This window comes from Gopherus flavomarginatus, chromosome 4 (assembly GCF_025201925.1).
Source record: "Gopherus flavomarginatus isolate rGopFla2 chromosome 4, rGopFla2.mat.asm, whole genome shotgun sequence".
Lineage (NCBI taxonomy): Eukaryota > Metazoa > Chordata > Testudines > Testudinidae > Gopherus > Gopherus flavomarginatus.
In genome coordinates this window covers 127,379,066-127,397,750 of record NC_066620.1, presented here as the reverse complement: position 1 = coordinate 127,397,750, position 18,685 = coordinate 127,379,066, and the positions used below count along the sequence as shown (strand labels likewise).

The following is an 18,685-nucleotide window of genomic DNA, read 5'->3' as shown; positions in this document are numbered from 1 at the left end:
TGCGTCCCAAGGGCGGGGCAGGGAAAGGCAGAGCAGCGAAGGGGGAGGGGCTGTCAGTGACAGAGAAACAACCAACAGTCAGTCTAGACTTGGACATTAATGTGGATTAAGGCAGGGTGTGAATTTTAGGCAGGTTACTACTCCCGATTGACTCCTTGCCAGATACTTTTATTCCAGAACAAAAATGCTCTATTCTGAATTAGTTAATGGTGGGGTGGCCACTGCGACATTCCCTGCATAAAGGATGAACTGATACTTCCAGAAACGGCGTGGGGCCACCCCTGCTGGCTGAGTTTGTACATACACCAGTGTGTGGGGGCCCTCTTTTAAGAGCACATCACTCCCCCCCCCGCGACCCCACAGACGTGATTTTGCCTGCATGGTGTTTTTGAAGTCACACTGTCCAATGCCAGACAAAACTATCTCCGATTTTGTCCAAGTTTTGTCTGGCATTGGACAAAGCGTGTCAGATTTTGTCCAGGTGGGGGGGGGGATAAGGCACCCCAAAAGAGGACTGACGCCTGACTCCAAATCGGATGACTAGTCTCGCTAGTTTACACTGGTTTAAAGTCCTTCAAACTGAAACACTCTTATTCGTGACTGTGTGCACGCATGGAGTGAATCAGCAATAGCTCTTCCCGAGTAATTTCCCGTTTAAAAGTGGATTAAGATGAACCGGAACAAGCGTCCACACGGAGCGCCTGTTACAGCTAATCCAGAGTCACTCCACGTGTAGACAAACCACACGGTGGAGGGGAACTGCCGGCTGCCTAGGTCAGCTCAGACCTGCCCGGTCGAGAACAGAGCTGGGAATGTGTCACGGCTTCAGCTCCTCCCCCTTGCCTGGGGAGCAGCCCCGGCAGCCGCCGCCGCGCGGAGCAGAGTGCGCCTGCGCGGCCGCCCGGGTGGCTGGGCCGTGGCGGAGCGTTCCATGGCCGGCGGCGCGGGACCATGACCGATTACAGCGAGGAGCAGCGCAACGAGCGGGAGGCGCTGGAGTCCATCTACCCGGACTCGTTCACAGGTCAGCTGCGGCGCCGCGCGGGGGGAGCCCGGCCCGGCCCGGCCCGGCCCAGGGAGGTGGCGGCTGGCGCAAGCTTCCCTGCAGCGGGGCAGGGGTGGACGCGGGGCCCGCTCTGTGCACGGCGCGCAGCTCCCCAAGCGCCTCCCGGCTGCTGCTGCTTCGTGGCCGGGCAGGGAGCCGCGGGCTGGGGGCGGCGGAGCCGCTCTTTGTGTCCCAGCGCTGGAGGCAGCAGCCACGCACCTAGCAGCGCCCCCTCCTCCCCACCTTGGCCCGTGCAAAGAGGGTCCAACAGGTGCGGGGTCCCTGGTCCTCTTTAAATACGCCGGTTACACGGCACAAGCCTCGTGGGAGTGCTGTGGAGTTACCTGGCTTCCCCGGCGCGCGGGGCAGCGCACCCGGGCTGACTCCCCTGCCACCTGCCTCGCTGAGCAGAGCGACTGGCCCGCGCTGGGTTAGTTCTCACTAGTCCCGGGCTGCTCCCGGCCCCTCCGTAGGTTCCTGACCTTGAGTTGCTTTTCGTGTCGTGTGTCAGTCCGGCTTTTGTGGCACCCCTCGTTGCTGGTAGGCCACAGCACTCCTAACTCACCCTGCTCCAGCAGGAGGCCGGGGAAGCTCTAGGGCGAGCACCTTTGGGCGAGCTTTTACAAGCAGGGCTCTTGTGGACACCTGGGTGGAAATTAAAGACAAAAATGAGTTAACTTGATGCCCTGTTTAGCTTTCCTTCTTCGTTTCTGATCCTCACCAGGCATGTGGCATTGCTGAGCAGGTAACAGATGCTCTCCTTGCCTCCCTACTTGTTGCATTACCAATACCTGCCTCTTTTTTCATAGTTTCACAGGCCAGAATGGAGCATTGTGATAATCTAGTCTACCCCCCTGTAAAACACAAGACAGAGCTTCCCCCAAATAATTCAGTTTTGCTTATTGCTTTGTAAAGACCTGTGAGGTAAAGGAAGTGGCAGTAAATCCAAACTCTTCTTATTCTAGACTTAATTAAATGTGCAAGTGCTGGGGTTCTTTCTTTTTCAGATTCTTATTTAATTGTCTTGCTGCTTATGTCAGCCTTTTAAAATCTGTGCTGAAGTTATTTTAGCTTGTTGTTAAGCCAAAGTTATTACCAGTGACTCAAGATGCAGAATCCTTGAACATAATGAAGTCATAGATCAAAGCTGTAAAATGCCATTTGACCTGAGCCAACTCTCACTGCCAGGATTTCCTCAAGCCCAGAAAAAAGTATATTGTAGCTTGCAACAGCAACAACAGGGCTTAGGTCGGATTTTAAGATTTTTGATGAAAATTTGTTCACTTGCTTATGCTCCTGAATAATCAGTTGAATTTCACTCTGTCTTCCCAGTGCAGATCCAGAACATGGGCTGTAATAGAGTCCCCCTGTGGCCATTACTCCAGGCAAAGTGCTACAGCCTCTCTGAAAAAATTGTACAATGAACTGGAACCACTAATATGCAAAATTGTGGGTCTCATGCCCATCCTTCTACCCAGATTATGTACAGTTGTCAGAGACACCCCCCCTTGTGGTGCTGCTCTTCTAGGGGCTCCCTACATAGTCCTCATAAAGCAGTGGTCTCAAACTTTTGTATTTGTGACTCCTTTCACACAGCAAGCCTCTGGGTGCGACCCCCCCTTATAAATTAAAAACACATTTTTATATTTAACACCATTATAAATGCTGGAGGTGAAGCGGGGTTTGGGTTGGAGGCTGACAGCACATGACCCCCCATGTAATAACCTCATAACTCACTGAGGGGGTCCCAACCCCCAGATTGAGAACCCCTGTCATAAGGTGTGTAACTGATGGTTAAGACTTGGGTTTGTGGTCTTAGGTTAATTTAACTTCCATCTCTAAATTGTTCATGTCAGCAATTAATTGCCTACACCTGTCATATCACTTCCAAAGTTAAATTGCTGATTCTTTGAGGCAGGATCCAAGCATTTCTGTTTTCTCTGAAAAGTACTTCCCACTTTTCCGGTAGTTTTTTAAAAATATCTATAGGAGCTTATTTCTATTTTGTAGAGTTGCTACATATTCTTCCTATAATAACAATAGAAATGCACCCTTTGCAGTTCTTCTGCTCATCAGTGAGGCTGGTAGTGAATAGGTAGTGAATGAGCAGCTGCATTTAGACCCAGCAAGCACCTGGTATTCAGTATGCATATAATTAATTCATAAACCGACATATTAACAGAGAAAAACTTAATCAAAATTAGATTTGCACTGTATCTATATCCTTTTGGTGAACAAACATTTTGTGTGAGATACATGTACACTCTGTAATAGCAGAAGAACAAAACAGACATTGCATCATCAAGAAGAGAAAATTCTTAATCTAGAGAAAAAAATTAACGTATTGGAGGCTTCTTAGAGACCTAAAGATGTTCCGGTTTAATGGAATACTAGGAACAAGGTAGCACCAATATGCTAGTGAAGAAAAGGTGTCAGACTTTAAAAATCTCTCATTTATTTACTATTTCTTTTTTTTTTTTTTTTTTACAGTGTTATCAGAAAACCCAACAAGTTTCACTATCACAGTGACATCTGAAGCAGGAGAAAATGATGAAAGTAAGTTGGTCATGGGGAAAACTTTTCTTTATAACTTTTAAAATTATAAGGCCTGATTGTTTTAAAATATTATCCCAAAAATCTGTGTCCTTCGTGTTATCTCTAATAGACATAATGTGAAATAACCTGCTGTGGGAAATCTGGTTGGCCTTATGTAAACGGCTCTGAATATCGAGTAAGCCTACAGCGGTAGTTGGTGTTTCAGAATAGTTTACAATTATGTTTTCCTAGATCTGTTATTTAAGAACTCTGAATCTACTGTTAATATGTTCTGATCATTAGACTTGCCCAATCAGAACAATTCCTTGTGATGTTTAAAGTATAGCTTACTGTTACCTCTAGAAATGTAAAAACAACGAGGAGTCCTTGTGGCACCTTAGCCCTCGTCCAGACTAACCCGCGGCATCGGCGGGTTAAAATCGATTGCTCGGGGATCGATATATCGCGTCTAGTCTGGACGCGGTGTATCGATCCCCGAGCGCGCTTACATCGATTCCGGAACTCCATCAATCCGAACGGAGTTCCGGAATCGACGCGGAGAGCCGCGGACATCGATGCCGCGCCGTCCAGACTGGTGAGTACCTCGATTTTAGAAATTCGACTTCAGCTACGTTATTCTCGTAGCTGAAGTTGCGTATCTAAAATCGATTTTAATTCCTAGTCTGGACGTGGCCTTAGAGACTAACGAATGTATTTGGGCATAAGCTTTCATGGGCTAAAACCCACTTCATCAGATGCATGGAGTGGAAAATAAAAAGGCTAAATTTGTTAGTCTCTAAGGTGCCACAGGAACTCCTTGTTGTTTTTGGTGATACAGACTAACAAGGCTGCCGCTCTGAAACCTGTCACTAGTAGTTGTTTGTTGGTTGGGTGTGATCCTGCTTCTGTTGAAGTCCGTAAGAGCATGTCCTTAATCATTAAAACATGACAGTCTATGTAAAGTGTAGATTTGAAGTGTATAACACAGGGGTAGGCAACCTATGGCACGAGTGCCGAAGGCAGCACACAAGCTGATTTTCAGTGGCACTCACACTGCCTAGGTCCTGGCCACCGGTCCAGGGGGCTCTGCATTTTAATTTAATTTTAAATAAAGCTTCTTAAACATTTTAAAAACCTTATTTACTTTACATACAACAATAGTTTAGTTATATATTATAGACTTATAGAAAGAGACTTCTACAAACATTAAAATATATGACTGACACGCAAAACCTTAAATTAGAGTGAATAAATGAAGACACGGCACAGCACTTCTGAAAGGTTGCCGGCCCCTGGTATAGCAGTTCAGAACTGCAGGAAGCTCTGTCAGTCAGTCACAATAATGGTTCAGTATGTCTTCATATCACAGACTAGCTGCTCAGTACTCAGTCTCTGGTCACTGTACAAATGCTGACTAGGGTATTTACAAACCAGATATTGTGGTACAAATAGGCTATATAATGGTTTGGTGCAAGACATTTTTTTGGTGGCATGATGGACTAGATTGGCACTGAACTGGGAGCAAGGAACTCCTGAATTCTAATCTTGGATTTGCTGCTGGCCCACTGTATAGCTCTGGACAAGTCACTTAATCTCTCTGCCTTACTTTGTTCTTTAAAAGGTGATATTGCTTGCTGATCTGTAGTACCTCAAAGGAGTATTACGTAGACTAATTACTGTTTCTAATATGAATTGAACATGTAAACAGCTAGTAAGTGCTAAGAATTATCTCCTGTGTAATGGGTAACTTTTATAGCACTTCTGAGGGTTAATGATGAGTTGAGATTCAGATATTATATTCAAACCAACTGTTGTAATTACAGCATGTATGTAAGGTGATAGTTCCATTTTTAAAATACTGTTTTTATTTAAAAACCTGTTGTGGATTGTTAGAATAACTATTGTTTTGTTTAATATAAACTTTAACATTAAGAGTTAATATATATGAAGTTTAAGGCTGTCACACTAAGATTGCCTTTTGTACCGTAGCTGTTCAGGCAACCCTTAAATTTACCTATGGAGAAAAATATCCAGATGAAACTCCACTTTATGAAATATTCTCCCAGGAGAACCTTGAAGATAATGATGTCACAGACATATTAAGCCTTCTAGCACAACAGGTAAGGCAAATTAAGAATATATTGACTCTCTTATTGATGTCATTTCACAAATCATTGGTTTGGGAGGTGAATTAGGGACAGTAAATTCAGATGCTAACCAAAACTTAGAAGCGCATATGTCTTATGAATTGGTTTGTGCATTCTGCTGTGGGGAGTCACCCTGACATCAACTTGAGTTTAATTTTCCAAACCCTAAGACTTTGCTTTTTGACCGTTATAAAAAGTTTCCTAGTGTATATTTAAAACAAAACATTATGCTCTTTTTTTTTTTAAATGCCATGTAAGAATAATAGTTCAGTCACATAAAAATGCATGATCAAGCTTCAGAAATGGTGATGTTTAAACAAGGTACAAAGAAGAGGTACTAGGCTAATTGGGTTTTGGAGGGCCTATCTTATGAGAGCAGACTAAACGAGCTTGGCTTGTTTAGCCTGTGGCCTGGTCTACACTACAATGTCAGTGGCTACTCTACAGCCTTGTTTTTGACAATGTAAGTGCCTACTACACCGACATAATAACTCCACGTCCACGAGAGGCCTAGGGCTTGTGTTGGTGTAGTTAGGGTGAGGCAGTGTCACCCCGTTACTTACTGTGGCTGTTCGCTGTCTTGTCAATTTCATAGCAGGAATCCTGAAATTGACAAGAAAGCAGGGCAGCTAGAGCAAGGGGCAAGAAGCTCCAAGTAGCTTCTTGCCCCTAGGAGGGAGTAAAGCAGTCTGCTGGGGGCAGCCAGGTGTCCAGTAGGGAGCTGCCAGCAGAGCTAAGAGACTGGGTTCTCAGCTCCCCACACTGTCTCTCTTAAATTGGGAAGAGCTCCTGGTGAGGACACTCGCCATCAACCAAGGAGGGTAGTGTGGACATATACCACCACAGTAATTTCTGTGGTGAAGTTGACCTAACATAGGTCGACTTATATTTCTAATGTGGAAGAAACGAACTCCACTCTCAGGTTGGAAGCAACAAAATCAGAGAGAGTTTTATTCTGGACATGCAGTTGCAAGGGAAGGACACAACTGACAGAAAGCATCTCTGCCTCAGTTTCTCCAAAGTACAAGCAAAATCATACAAGCATATATACCTCTTTGTGACGTCCATTAATTAAAAACATCTGCATTTTATTTAGGCTATTTGCTATCTATTCCAGTATTTTTTCTTTCTCTTCTCAAACATCATTATCTCAAGGCTAGGTTACACTGACTGGTCTACTGTTTTACACTCGCTTCTGATGTAAGCCCTGCTTCTACAGATCTCGCAATATTAGGCTAAGACTTGACAAAATACTTGCTCTGTCTCTTATACTTAAATGACTGCACTTAAACCCTCTCTTTCTTTCCCTGCTTCCGCACTAGTATAGATTTACCCTAAGAAAATGAAGTCTGCAATGGGATCTGATTGCTTCCTATAAATACATGAAAGGGATAAACACCAGCGAGGATGAAGGGCTATTTAGTCCTTTAGAACAAATTGGTATTAACTGGCCATCAACAAATTCAGGCTAGTAATTCGAAGGTTTCTAACTGTCAGAGAAATGAGGTTCTGGAACAGCCTCCCAATAGGAGATGTGGGGCAAACAAGTTAGTTTTAAGAGAGAGCTGGACAAATTTACAAGTGGGATTGTATGAGAGAGTTGTTTGTGATGGTGGGGAGGCAGGGCTTGGCAGCCGCAGCCCTGAGGATCATTTTTGGTTCTTGTCTGATATTCCTAAAATCTCATGCTCAAGGGCTTCAGCCAGTCACTTGTCCAGATCAGGAAGAGATTCCCCTATCTCCCCCTCCACACCCCATTTTTTTCCTTTTCGTTTTCTCTGAAGCATCAGAGATGGCCATGACTGGAGATGGGACGTTGGATCGTGTGGGCTAACTGATCACTATATGTGGGGGTGGGAAAGAATTTCCCCCCAAGTCAGATTGGCAGTGACATTGGAGTTTTTTGCCTTCCTTTGCATCGTAGGTGCAGGTAGCTTGCCAGGATCATCTGGGTATATTTCACTTAATGAATATCCTGTCATTGCAGAGGTCTCGAGCACTGGTCCCTCCTATTCTCTGCCAATGGCACATAATAGTTTAGTCTACTGTGGGCTGTAATTCTTTGGTCTAATTTTGGTTGTTGGGTTTAGTGTGTGGGTGTTGGTGGCCTGTGATATACAGGCGATCAAACAAGATGATCTGGTGGTTCTTTCTGGCCTTAAACTCTGAGAATGACAAAGTAGGGTTAAGTTGGCTCCTGTGTTTAAATTCACAAACACAACAACAAAACTCTAAATACATTGTTTAACACCTCTCTTGCGCCACAACTTTTGCTTGGCACAGATGCCTTTGATTGTATTTAACAGTTTTGTGTAAGTAAGTTGCCTGATTATTAAGACTTCCAAAATAAAAGAGAACTCACTAGGTCTTTGGACAACTAGAGTATAAGGAAGTATTAAGGCACTTAAGAAAGAAACTAAAAATCAAGACAAGATCTTGCTACTAACTGTGAGCTAGCTGAACGATTCTAGCATGCATGTTTCTGATAGGACTGGTAACAGCAGTGAGGACTGGGGACAGAGTGCTGAGATGCGGCCTTCGCTACCGTATTGGCTTGTGCAGGTAGTTAATAAGCACCTGTGAGTATGTCTACCCTGCAGCTGAGAGTGAGCCTGTAATGGCCGTACTGTAATTTTTAGCAGCTTGGGCTCTCAAGCCCACCGAACCCCTTGGGTCTGAGCTTGAGCTATAACCTGAGTCTCCTCCAGAGCCACAGTGTCCACGTCGCTATCTTTACTGTGATAACTAAGGCTCCGTTAGCACAAGTCAGTCTACTGGGCTGGAAGGCTTGCTTTGAACTGCAGTGTAGACAGATCCAGAATGACTCTAGGACAGTAGGGAGTTCTGTCCCCAACTGCTTTAAAATTATTTAATTTAACAAACATGTTCAGGTTTTTGTGGTTAATTAGCAGCACCCTGTATCACCTTCCTGCCAAAAGTGCAGGCTATAATCAGACGGTATTAATAACCTGTTGTGAAGATAGTAATTAGGGACATCAACGTTTTTAACCAATAAGTATCAATCTTAATGGTTTTGGTTAATGATTAAACTCCGCTGCCAGCTCTGCATCCGAGGTCCTGGCTGCTGGGCTGGGGTCCCGGCAGGGGGAATCTCACATAAAACGTGGGAATGCTGCAACCCCCCCCCCCCCCCCGCACCCATAGTTCCCCGCCTATGTGAACTCCTTAACGGTTGATCATTTAATCAATAGAATTTTAGTAAGTTTAATGGTTACTATTTTTAAACCCTAGTAGTGACCTGAGAGAACAGTGCTGATGTTCTGCTGCTCTTCCCTCCTCTCTCACCTGGGATCATTTTAAGTGGCTTAAACCCAGTGAAATAAATTTGACTAAATTTCCAAAACTGGTGCAAGGCAATTCAGCTGTGAAACTTGCATTCCTATAGGACTAAGCATAAACATTTTCCAAACAGATGTACGGTGTAACCTCTCTCTCCACAACGATTTTGCCTAGTGAATTGCCTGTCTGGGGCTGCTGCCTTTTATGTTGCAGGCAGAAGAGAACTTGGGGATGGTGATGATCTTCACTCTAGTGTCAGCTGTACAAGAGAAATTAAATGAAATAGTGGATCAAATAAAAACAAGGCAAGAGGAGGAAAAGAAACAGAAGGAAAGAGAAGCAGAGGAGGCAGAAAAGGTGGGTGAAGTATTCCATTTTCAACTAACAGTTTTCTGGTTTTCCTTCCTAAAGCTGCTGTGGTTGCTGTACGATTGGCTAGTAGTAGAATTGTCCCAGACACACACAACTAGCAGAACCAGAAGCAATATTTAAAACTTCAGATGTAGCTACACACTGAGCACAACTTCATTGTTTTAATAAATCATAAATATTGCACTTTCCGGGTTGAATCTTTCTGGTATTAACTGAATGCATAATAGCTTCTGGCACTGCTTTAAAAGCTTGGGGCATGTGCTCTGACCACTTTACTCCCTTTGGACCCCCAAACAGCACAGAGAGTGGACATTGACATAATCCCTTTAGCCAAATATTCTTCCTTGAAATGAGAGAGTGCCCACTTAGTGCAGAGCTGGCGTTAACAAGCTCTATGCCATCCTCCGTGTGGCTTCCATTTTAAGTGGAAGGAAGGGATAAGGAAAAGAAGGGACTAGAGTATATTGGATTACCCTCATACTGTTCTCACATGTTGAACAGTCCCTGGGGCACTGAGGCCGGCTGTTCAATTTTCTGATGCCTCCTCTCCCTCCTTTATAACATGAATGCCACCAAGAAGAGGGGTAATGCCACTCCTCTGTCAGTCGATTGACTTGATGGAAAGGAAGTTGAATGGCTCAACCTCTAGTGTCAGCCACACCCAATAGTCTCTTCACTGTAGCCCAGTATTTATTTGCCATCACTAAGTAGCTCTTCCCATTCTCAAGATGTGTTAGAAGAAATTCCGCCACTGAATTTTCACTTCTTTCGGTAGCAGCTAGATGGTTGTAGGACTCAATATCCCTTCAGTTTGGATCCCATCACTGGTCTGTTCACACACACATGCTCTTTGGTGTTTGGTATTTACACCTCAGAGTGCACAGCATTTCTGAAATCCCACATTATGAGGTTTGGCTGTGGGCTTTTACAAGCATAAAGCATTCTAGAGGCCCCATAGTATGGAGGAATGTGATTGCACAGCAGGATCACTATGTAGTTTCCACATGAGGGTGGTGGTGGAAGGAACAATTATTCTCCTCTCCCTCCATGATATAGGACCAGCAAGACTCCCCCTCTATTTCATCCCTCTGTGGTACAGATATTAAATATAAACTTGTTCTATGGTTTTAGGAATTTTAATAGCAAATATTCATATACAAAGCATATCTGTCCATCCTTGCCACTCATGTACCTGCCCCTTGTTCATTGTGACTTGACCTAAACCACTAATAAGGTACACTACCTTTGCATATGCTGCTTTATCTTATTGGTATTGCATTATAGATCTAAATCAAAACAGGGATTTTCTACAGTAGTTTTCTGTGAATAAATATGCAAGCTATACGTAAAAAGCAACAAGAATGTCACACTTTTCACTGTCTTACTGTAGTGTGGGTTAATTTGCTATAAGAAACCTAGTTAAAATTGGTGCCTAGTAGTTATTGCTTCTTGGCATACAATAATTTCAACCGTAAAGAGAGTATTAATATTCACTCTTGCTTTGCCACCGAACTCTTAACTGTTTTTCTTTTGCAGCTATGTTTCCATGGCACCCCTGTTACAATCGAGAATTTCCTAAGCTGGAAAGCAAAGTTTGATGCAGAGCTCCTAGAAATTAAAAGAAAAAAGATGAAAGAAGAGGAGCAATCAGGCAGAAATAAATTAAGTGGTATGACTTTGCAGTTTTTCTCCAAGTTGGCCAATTTATCAGACCAGAATGTCAAATAATGAAACCATGTCCAAGAGTTTTAATTTTTATACTAAAAGATTTGTCAGATGCCAATGAATGTCTGATTGTTAACAGGGAAGATTTATCTTGTAAATTGAGCGTTAGCTTCTTATTGTTGTGCCTTAGAAAAGAGGCTTGAGCATTTATGTTGGTGCAAGTGTGAATCCCGAATGTTTCCATTTTCCACATGAAACCCATTCACTACATCAAGGACTGGTGAGGAAAATTGGAAAGGGGAGGAAAATGGAGTGTGATACAATAGGATAGTCTGTATTGAATTGGAACATATAGATTGCCAGCTCCACATTAAATTATTCAGCTGAATGTAGCTGTTGGTATTGTTTCTGGTTTGTTACTACAAAGTAGTTGATATATTTGTTAATGCATGAGACAGATAACCAGTATAAAGAAGAGACTATCTCTTGTGCTCTAAGAAGTTTAGAAGCAGAGTTTGGTGGTGTTGCAATATTTCTACTGTTCGTATAATTTTGTTTAGTCTGCCCATATGCCATAAGGGAGGCAAAATTGATATCAAATGGGCAAAGTCTGAGTTACCTGTAGGAACTATCTATGGAGGAAGAAATCTTCTCCCCCAGACAACTGTACAGGTTGCATGTGGCTGCAGCAATTACCTCTGGAGAGGAGTAGTGATTGTGGCCTGTCATTGACCCCTTCCCTCCAATGGGATTACAGCCTCATAGATCCATATCTTCTCTTTTTAGGACCATGCTGGCCCACTGAAAGTATCCACTCTATGTTTAAAATCAGGGCAGTGCTGCAGAGCTTGGCTCCATGGCACAGAAAGGGTGAAGACCATATAGAGACTTTCTGCTGTCTGGCCTCCCACACAGCTGAAATGCATCATTTTCATTGCATTTAAGCCTATTTGCTTGTGCATGAAGAGAACCAGGGTTGTGCCAACAAAACAAATACTAATGGTGTAGCTTGTGTGGAATAGGTTGATATCAGAGATGTGGTTTCAGAGCCTGAGGTATTGACTTGGATGAGAGTTTGACTGAATAAGGACCTCTGGATTTGGCTCCTGAGTATCAGAGTTTTTTTGCAGTATAGTTGTAGCCATGGGAGTCCCAGGATATTCAGGAGACAGCGTGGGTCAGGTAATATCTTTTACTTGACCAACATCAGTTAGTGAGAGAGAGAAGCTTTCGAGCCACACAGAGCTTCTCATGTAACTTGTGAGGATATATATTAATTTATTAGGCTAAGTTCATGGAAATGTATGTTTGAAAGGATTTTGCTAAGTCTGACAGGTTTTCAGAAGCCATGTGTAGTAGCAATACAAATATAGATGTCTTTAGCAATTTAATATGAATATTAAGCATGTTAAATGGTTTTTGAGTAGATTGTAGAATCAGTAGAAAATGAATTCCATTAAATTCTCGGAAGATAGATAATGTGGGCATGGAAAGATTCATGTCCATTTTTATAAAAGGTTCCATTTTACTTTACATGGACACATGTAGGAAGGGGAATCAAATATATGCTGAATGCAACAAATATGGGCCTGATTGGCCCAAGTCAGTGCATGGAGACAACGATCTGACCTGTTGTGCATAGATGTGATGGATCCACAGCACCATATTCTTCCTTCTTGACACTTCAGGAGCATTGTGTTCGGCCTCCAGGCTGCAGGCAAAACCAGAGGAGACAGTAGGGGTGTATCCCTTATCTCAGCATCGGTTTCACCTGAGGCCAGGGCCGCCCGGGCCGGGGGGCGCGGGGGCGGGAAAGACAAGTGGGACAGTTTGCCCCAGGCCCCACAGGGGCTCCCAGGAGAATATAGTATTCTATAGTATTGCAACTTTTTTTTATGGAAGGGACCCCTGAAATTGCTTTGCCCCAGGCCCCCTGAATCCTCTGGGCAGCCCTGCCTGAGGCTGCATTAATTCTTGCATAGAGCCCTTTTGCAGGGCCTGTTTCACCTGTAAGGGAAGGAATCCCAGAGAGATGGACAACACCTGCCCAGAAAGCTTAAAATTTAATAGGCAAAGAAGTAATTGGTCCAAGTATAATTTGAGCAAAATGCCAAAGGTACATAAATTATCAAATATTACTTTGATGTTATTTAAATATCAAAATTCTAAAATACTCTTACAAAATTTCATGTTACATGATTTTAGTAACTACATTCCAAGCTATCACTAATTTTAATATTTATTATTCTTTTTAGGAAAACAGCTATTTGAAACCGATCATAATCTTGACACATCTGACATACAATTCTTAGAAGAAGGTAAACTTCTGTTTTTTTCCCGTATTATTTGCACTATTGAAAGATTTGATTTGAAATTTGACTAAAGTTCAAATTGTGTAGCTTAGTTATGGTTAAGGCTAAGATTTTGTTGCAGTTGTTTTTAGTAAAAGTCACAGAAAGGTCACGGGCGATAAACAAAAGTTCACGGAACCCATGACCTGTCTGTGACTTTACTAAGAATAACTGGGAGGGCAGAGCTAGGTAGAGGAGAGGAATGGAGTCCCAGCGGCTGCAGCGGGGTCGCAGCCATTGTAGGGGGACACAGCACCTGCTCTGGAGCTGGCCACAGCTGCAGAATAGGGTGTGTGGCCCCAAATGCAGCTGCTGCCAAGCCCTGGTCACAGTAGGGGGATGGGGGGAGGGATGGCTCCACAGCAGCCACTAGGCTGGGGCATGTGGCCCAGCTGCAGCCCCTGCCAAGCCTGGCATGCCACAGGGCTGGGGGGAGGGTGTCCACGGTGGAAGCCACGGTGCTTGGGGCAGCAGGGTTCTGATTCCAGCCAGCCCCAGTTGAAAGGCAGGGGCACACAGTCCTGCTTCTGACAGCATAGAAGTCACAGAGATCCGGTAAAGTCACTGAATCTGTGACTGTCGTCACCTCCATAACTAAATCCTAGCCTTAGTTGTAGTTAAAAGTTGTCTTAAATGTTTGTTTAATATGGGGAGAACTTCTTAATTAGAAATATTGTGAAGTAGTGTTTTTTAAAGAAACAAACCAAAAACACTGAGAGCATTAGCAAAATATATATTCTTCAAAACCAGTTTTTTAAGAGTTTTAAGTTAAACCAATATAATTTTCCCATGTGACTAGGGCCTTATTAACTCAGTCAGTTGATGCACAAGAAGCAATAGAATTCAGCTGTCTTAGCTTTCTTGACTCTTTAGGTCTATCAGAAGTAAAAAACAGTAAAAACTTCTTTTGCCACTGATATTGGCAAGTAAAACTCTGAATACAAATTGGGGAGTGTGTTTTTATGCTGGTTCTGCCATGTTGATGATGATGTCAGCAACTTTATAGCAGAAGAATAGACCCCTATGCACATTTTGTTTAAAGGTGTTCGGGTTGTCACCAAGTTTTGTTTTTCATGTAAATGACCTTTACTTTAAAGCATTAACTTCTAAACCATACAGTGGTCCTAGTTTAGTGTGCATCTGGTCCTGCTCCTGTCAGTGACAAAACGCCAACTGACTTCAGTAAGAACAGGATCTGGTCCTAAATAAGGATGTTGCTCTGGTGTCTTCTACCATGGGCACAACTGAGGTGTGCATGACAACATGAGAATGAGTAAGAAACTGCGGTTTAGTTTTAAATAACTCCACTTTAATAGAGTGCCATATTGTAACTCTGACATTAATACACAATGGGAAGGAGGTGGATAAATCTGAGACCTTTTCTATATTATTACCTTTTAACTGAAAACAGAGACCTCCTGTAAAATATGCACAGGTGAGAAATATAAGCTTGGAATTGTTTTAAGAGGCCAGTAGATGTCACCATTGTTCCATGCAGACCCAGCTTTGACATACTGGAGGTTTTATCAGTCATTTATGTAGCTGTCAGAAGGAAATATGAAAATGTACAAAGCTGTACGGTATCTCTATGGACTAGTCTACACTAGAAGTGCTAAAGTGGTGCAGCTGCATAGGCTGCATAGTAGTGGGTCTGGTGAAGACATTCTATGCCGAGAGAGCCCGCTCTGTGAGAGGTGGTAGCTGTGTCCACACTGGCACTTAGGTCAGTGTAACTTAACATTGCTCAGAGGTGTGGCTTAGTCAAACCCTGAGTGACATAAGTTATACCAACATAACCTGTAGTGTAGACAAGCCCTATGACTTGCTATGACCACCATTGAAACCTTGAAACAAGGTGGTGGTGGTGGTGGGGGGGTTTGTTGGCATTTTTTTTGTTTGGAAGTACAAGTGTTTGAATTTTATCTGCTCTGCCTTTTCCTGTTAGACATCATAACTGATTTAAATGTAGAACTCTTGAATATATTTTTCATGTTTTTTCCATAAGTCTAGCCTTAGCAGTTCCTTAAAATATGGTTCTTTTTTATGTGCTTAACCAGTAACAAGGAGTCAATGTATGAAAAAGGGTGGTTGACTTTAAAGAAAAAAGTTTGTCAGGTTTTGTTGCTTCCTTGTAAATCTCATATAGCTTTGCAATTTTTCCCTCTGTATAAAGTAACTGATACTGCTTCGTGAGCTAAATTCGTTTGGAAAAATTTAGACTGTTGCTTGATGTGCTGAGAAGAGGGAGGCTTGAGGCATTTGGAAAGATCTTATGCTGGTCTAACCAGCACTCCTCTAAACTGCTGTAGGTCAGATGTTCTCAAATAATATTCCAGTAGTTGCTGTCCTGAAAGCGACATGTGGCATTATGTTAGATGTAGATTTGAGGTGTTGTGTTTCTAATATTCCCATAGGCCCATATTTTGTACATAAGTGTAGAGTAACTTCATACATGTCATCCCTTTGATTTTATTTATTTATTTACTTACACTTGTGTTTGCGAGATTGGGGCCATAGTTCCAGCTTCCAGGAATTTATCTTAGAATAAATTGGATAGTTTAGAACAATTGCCATCTCTTGGAACTAGCAGTGGTAACATCAGTTCATCAATGGGCTGTGGATATTTTACCTGTGTCACAATCAGCTTTGTTAAGCACTGGGGTGGGGAAAGCATCATTATTCTAGTTAATAAAAAATTAGGAGGTGATTGTTCTTCCATCTATCCCCATTCTGTTCAAGTCAACATGTATGAATCAAACAGTAAAGTTAATTAAATTTGGACCGGCAACATGGAATAACTTTAAATAGTTGGTACCTGGGAATTGTTCTCTGTGGTGAAGCAGAGGACACAAAGGTTCTTAGACAATCTGATCTTTTCAGCTAGCTCAGAGGGTTTCAACCTTTTTTCGTATGCGGACCCCTAACAAATTTCAAATGGAAGTGCGAACCCCTTTGGAAATCTTAGACACAGTCTGTGGGCCCACAGGAGTCCACTGACCACAGGTTGAAAACCACTGAGCTAGCTGATAGAGAAGTAGCAGAGCAACGTGTCTTTCTTTTGTATTTGAAGAATGAAGGGAAAAACCCCTCATTTTCTTTTTGCCGTTTTCATAAAAATCCATAGTAAAACACCATTTTGTTTTTTTTTCACTCTTACAGCTGGAAACAGTGTGGAAGTAGATGAATCCTTGTTCCAGGAAATGGATGACTTGGAGTTGGATGATGAAGAGGATGACACTGATTACAACCCTGTTGGTTTAGATAGTGACTAGACTGAATTTGCTGAACTGGCTGTGTCATTAGTATGCATGGATACGTGGGGAGAAAGGCAGTCAGGAAAGCCACAGTATCTGTGGCTCTACCATGCATGTATTGGTTTTCATTTTTGAAGGAAAAAACTTTTAATTTCAGGAGAATACTCTTCTGATGACTTGCATCATAATTAATAAATTGACTTTAACATTTCAAATGTGAAATGTTAGGCATATCGTTAATCTGTATGAAGTCTAGAAACCTATACATCTGTTCTCTCTCCCTTCTTACCTCAGTAACTGCCCTTGAAGAGATCAGACATGCAAGATGACAAGGTGCTAGAGCAGATGCTGTACGTGCCACAATTCAAATGTGTGCTGAGCATCTATTCTGTTATCTTCAACCTGAAATATGTGTGGAAGTTCTGGTGAAGAAATGGGGAGTGCTTACTATAAAACTGCTCTATTTGTGGGACTCTACAGTGCATCAGATACAATTTATTAATAGTGCTTCTAACCACTCTTATTCATTAACGGCTATAGAGAGACGACTGGTGGTGACCTTCCAACTTCATACCACCTCCTCAGAGTTCCATGTTAGATGATATCCTTCCTCTTCCCCATACTACAGCAGCACCAATAACACTGCTGATGTTAAAGATAAAATAGTTTCTACGTTATAAAGGTGGTTTGATAACTTGGCCATTTCAGATTACATAAAATTGACATCTTGGATATGATTTTTTTAAAAAAGATAAAACCAGAGCAGTGAAAACCCTTTCATTCTTCTTGTTTTCAAATTTTAACTTTTTGGCCATAATCCAGACAAAGAATTTGGATAAAGTTCTAAAGGAGATGAAGGCCTTAAAATCATTTTCAAAAGTTAGATGGATCTGTTTGAAAGGCAACTTCTCTTTTGAACTTGTGCAGTAATTAGCCCTATTGAAAATCTTATGAAAATAATAATTTAATGAATTGGACTTGTTTTCTACAATCAGCAGAGTACAAGTCTACGCCATTGTAGTTAAACTTGAGTAACAGTTCAGAATATTGTGTCTCTCTTAGTAATTACAAGGTGTCATGTTGTCTAGATGTGAATCTAGTTGGCATTACCACTGTTGAAGCCAACCATTGTGAAAGTCCGTTAGTACAAGATAGAGCACAAAGATCCAGCCAAGCTTCAGGAACCAACATGCAGATATTAGCCCAGCTGTTTTCTTGGCATTACAGTGTCATCAGTGGCTCTGTGCTTTGCTGCACTGTTTTGTGTTCCACAATAGTATATCTAGGAGAAGAGCAGTAGGATGGCTGGAAGATCACAGGCTGTGGAGAGAGGTGAGAAATGGAAGACTGTTGCTAATGGGAGAAAGATGTAGCATGTCAATGTGGGTATAAGAGTAAGGAGGATGCTGTATTCGGCTTATAAAAAGGAACAGGAAAACATTTTAAATGAAGAAATAGAGGAAAGAGTGAATAAACCAAGGCAAGAGATATGAAGCAAAAATGAATAATTGAAATGTGGCAGGGAGGAGGGGAGGCTAGCAAGACATGGAGGGAGGGGAGAAGACACTATTCTGTTGCAACTCCTCTGTGGTTATAGATCAAGCTGCAATAGATGTTTTCTACTGGTCATCAGTTACAAATGAAAATCCAAGGATCTCTGTGTTGCTAAATATTTTAGCAGGTTTACTTCTTGTTTATGAAGCTATGGTCTCTCCCCCTCTGATGAAAAAAATATTCATAATGTAATATAACATTTTTCAAAGATAACTTGCTCTTTTGTATAAAGTAGTTTGGGATACTTTGTACAAAAGGAACTAAGTACAAGTATGACTTGTTAGTGTGTGAGTGATTGTTCAGACAATAACTAGGCATGAAGCTAATTTCAAGAGACAGGATAAATCAGGAACAGGGGTTGCCATGCTTCTAGATGATAAAGGGTTCTGTGCGCACTTCAATTTTAATGTATTTTTAGTATGACTATTTTAGCTATCAGGGTTTCAAATAAGGTTTTTTGGT

General features: G+C 42.3%; 2 protein-coding genes across 2 annotated transcripts in view; both read left to right on the top strand.

Annotated features, from left to right (window-relative positions):
- The window catches only part of LOC127049179 (uncharacterized), a 419,610-nt gene that overhangs the window by 314,196 nt on the left and 86,729 nt on the right, over positions 1-18,685 (top strand). The window lies entirely within an intron of this gene.
- RWDD1 (RWD domain containing 1) lies at positions 877-16,891 on the top strand. Its single transcript, XM_050949893.1, has 7 exons — positions 877-1,024; positions 3,536-3,601; positions 5,570-5,700; positions 9,241-9,384; positions 10,936-11,068; positions 13,320-13,382; positions 16,575-16,891. The coding sequence occupies exons 1-7, from the start codon at positions 952-954 to the stop codon at positions 16,685-16,687; spliced, it is 723 nt and encodes a 240-aa protein (XP_050805850.1). The 5' UTR covers positions 877-951; the 3' UTR covers positions 16,688-16,891.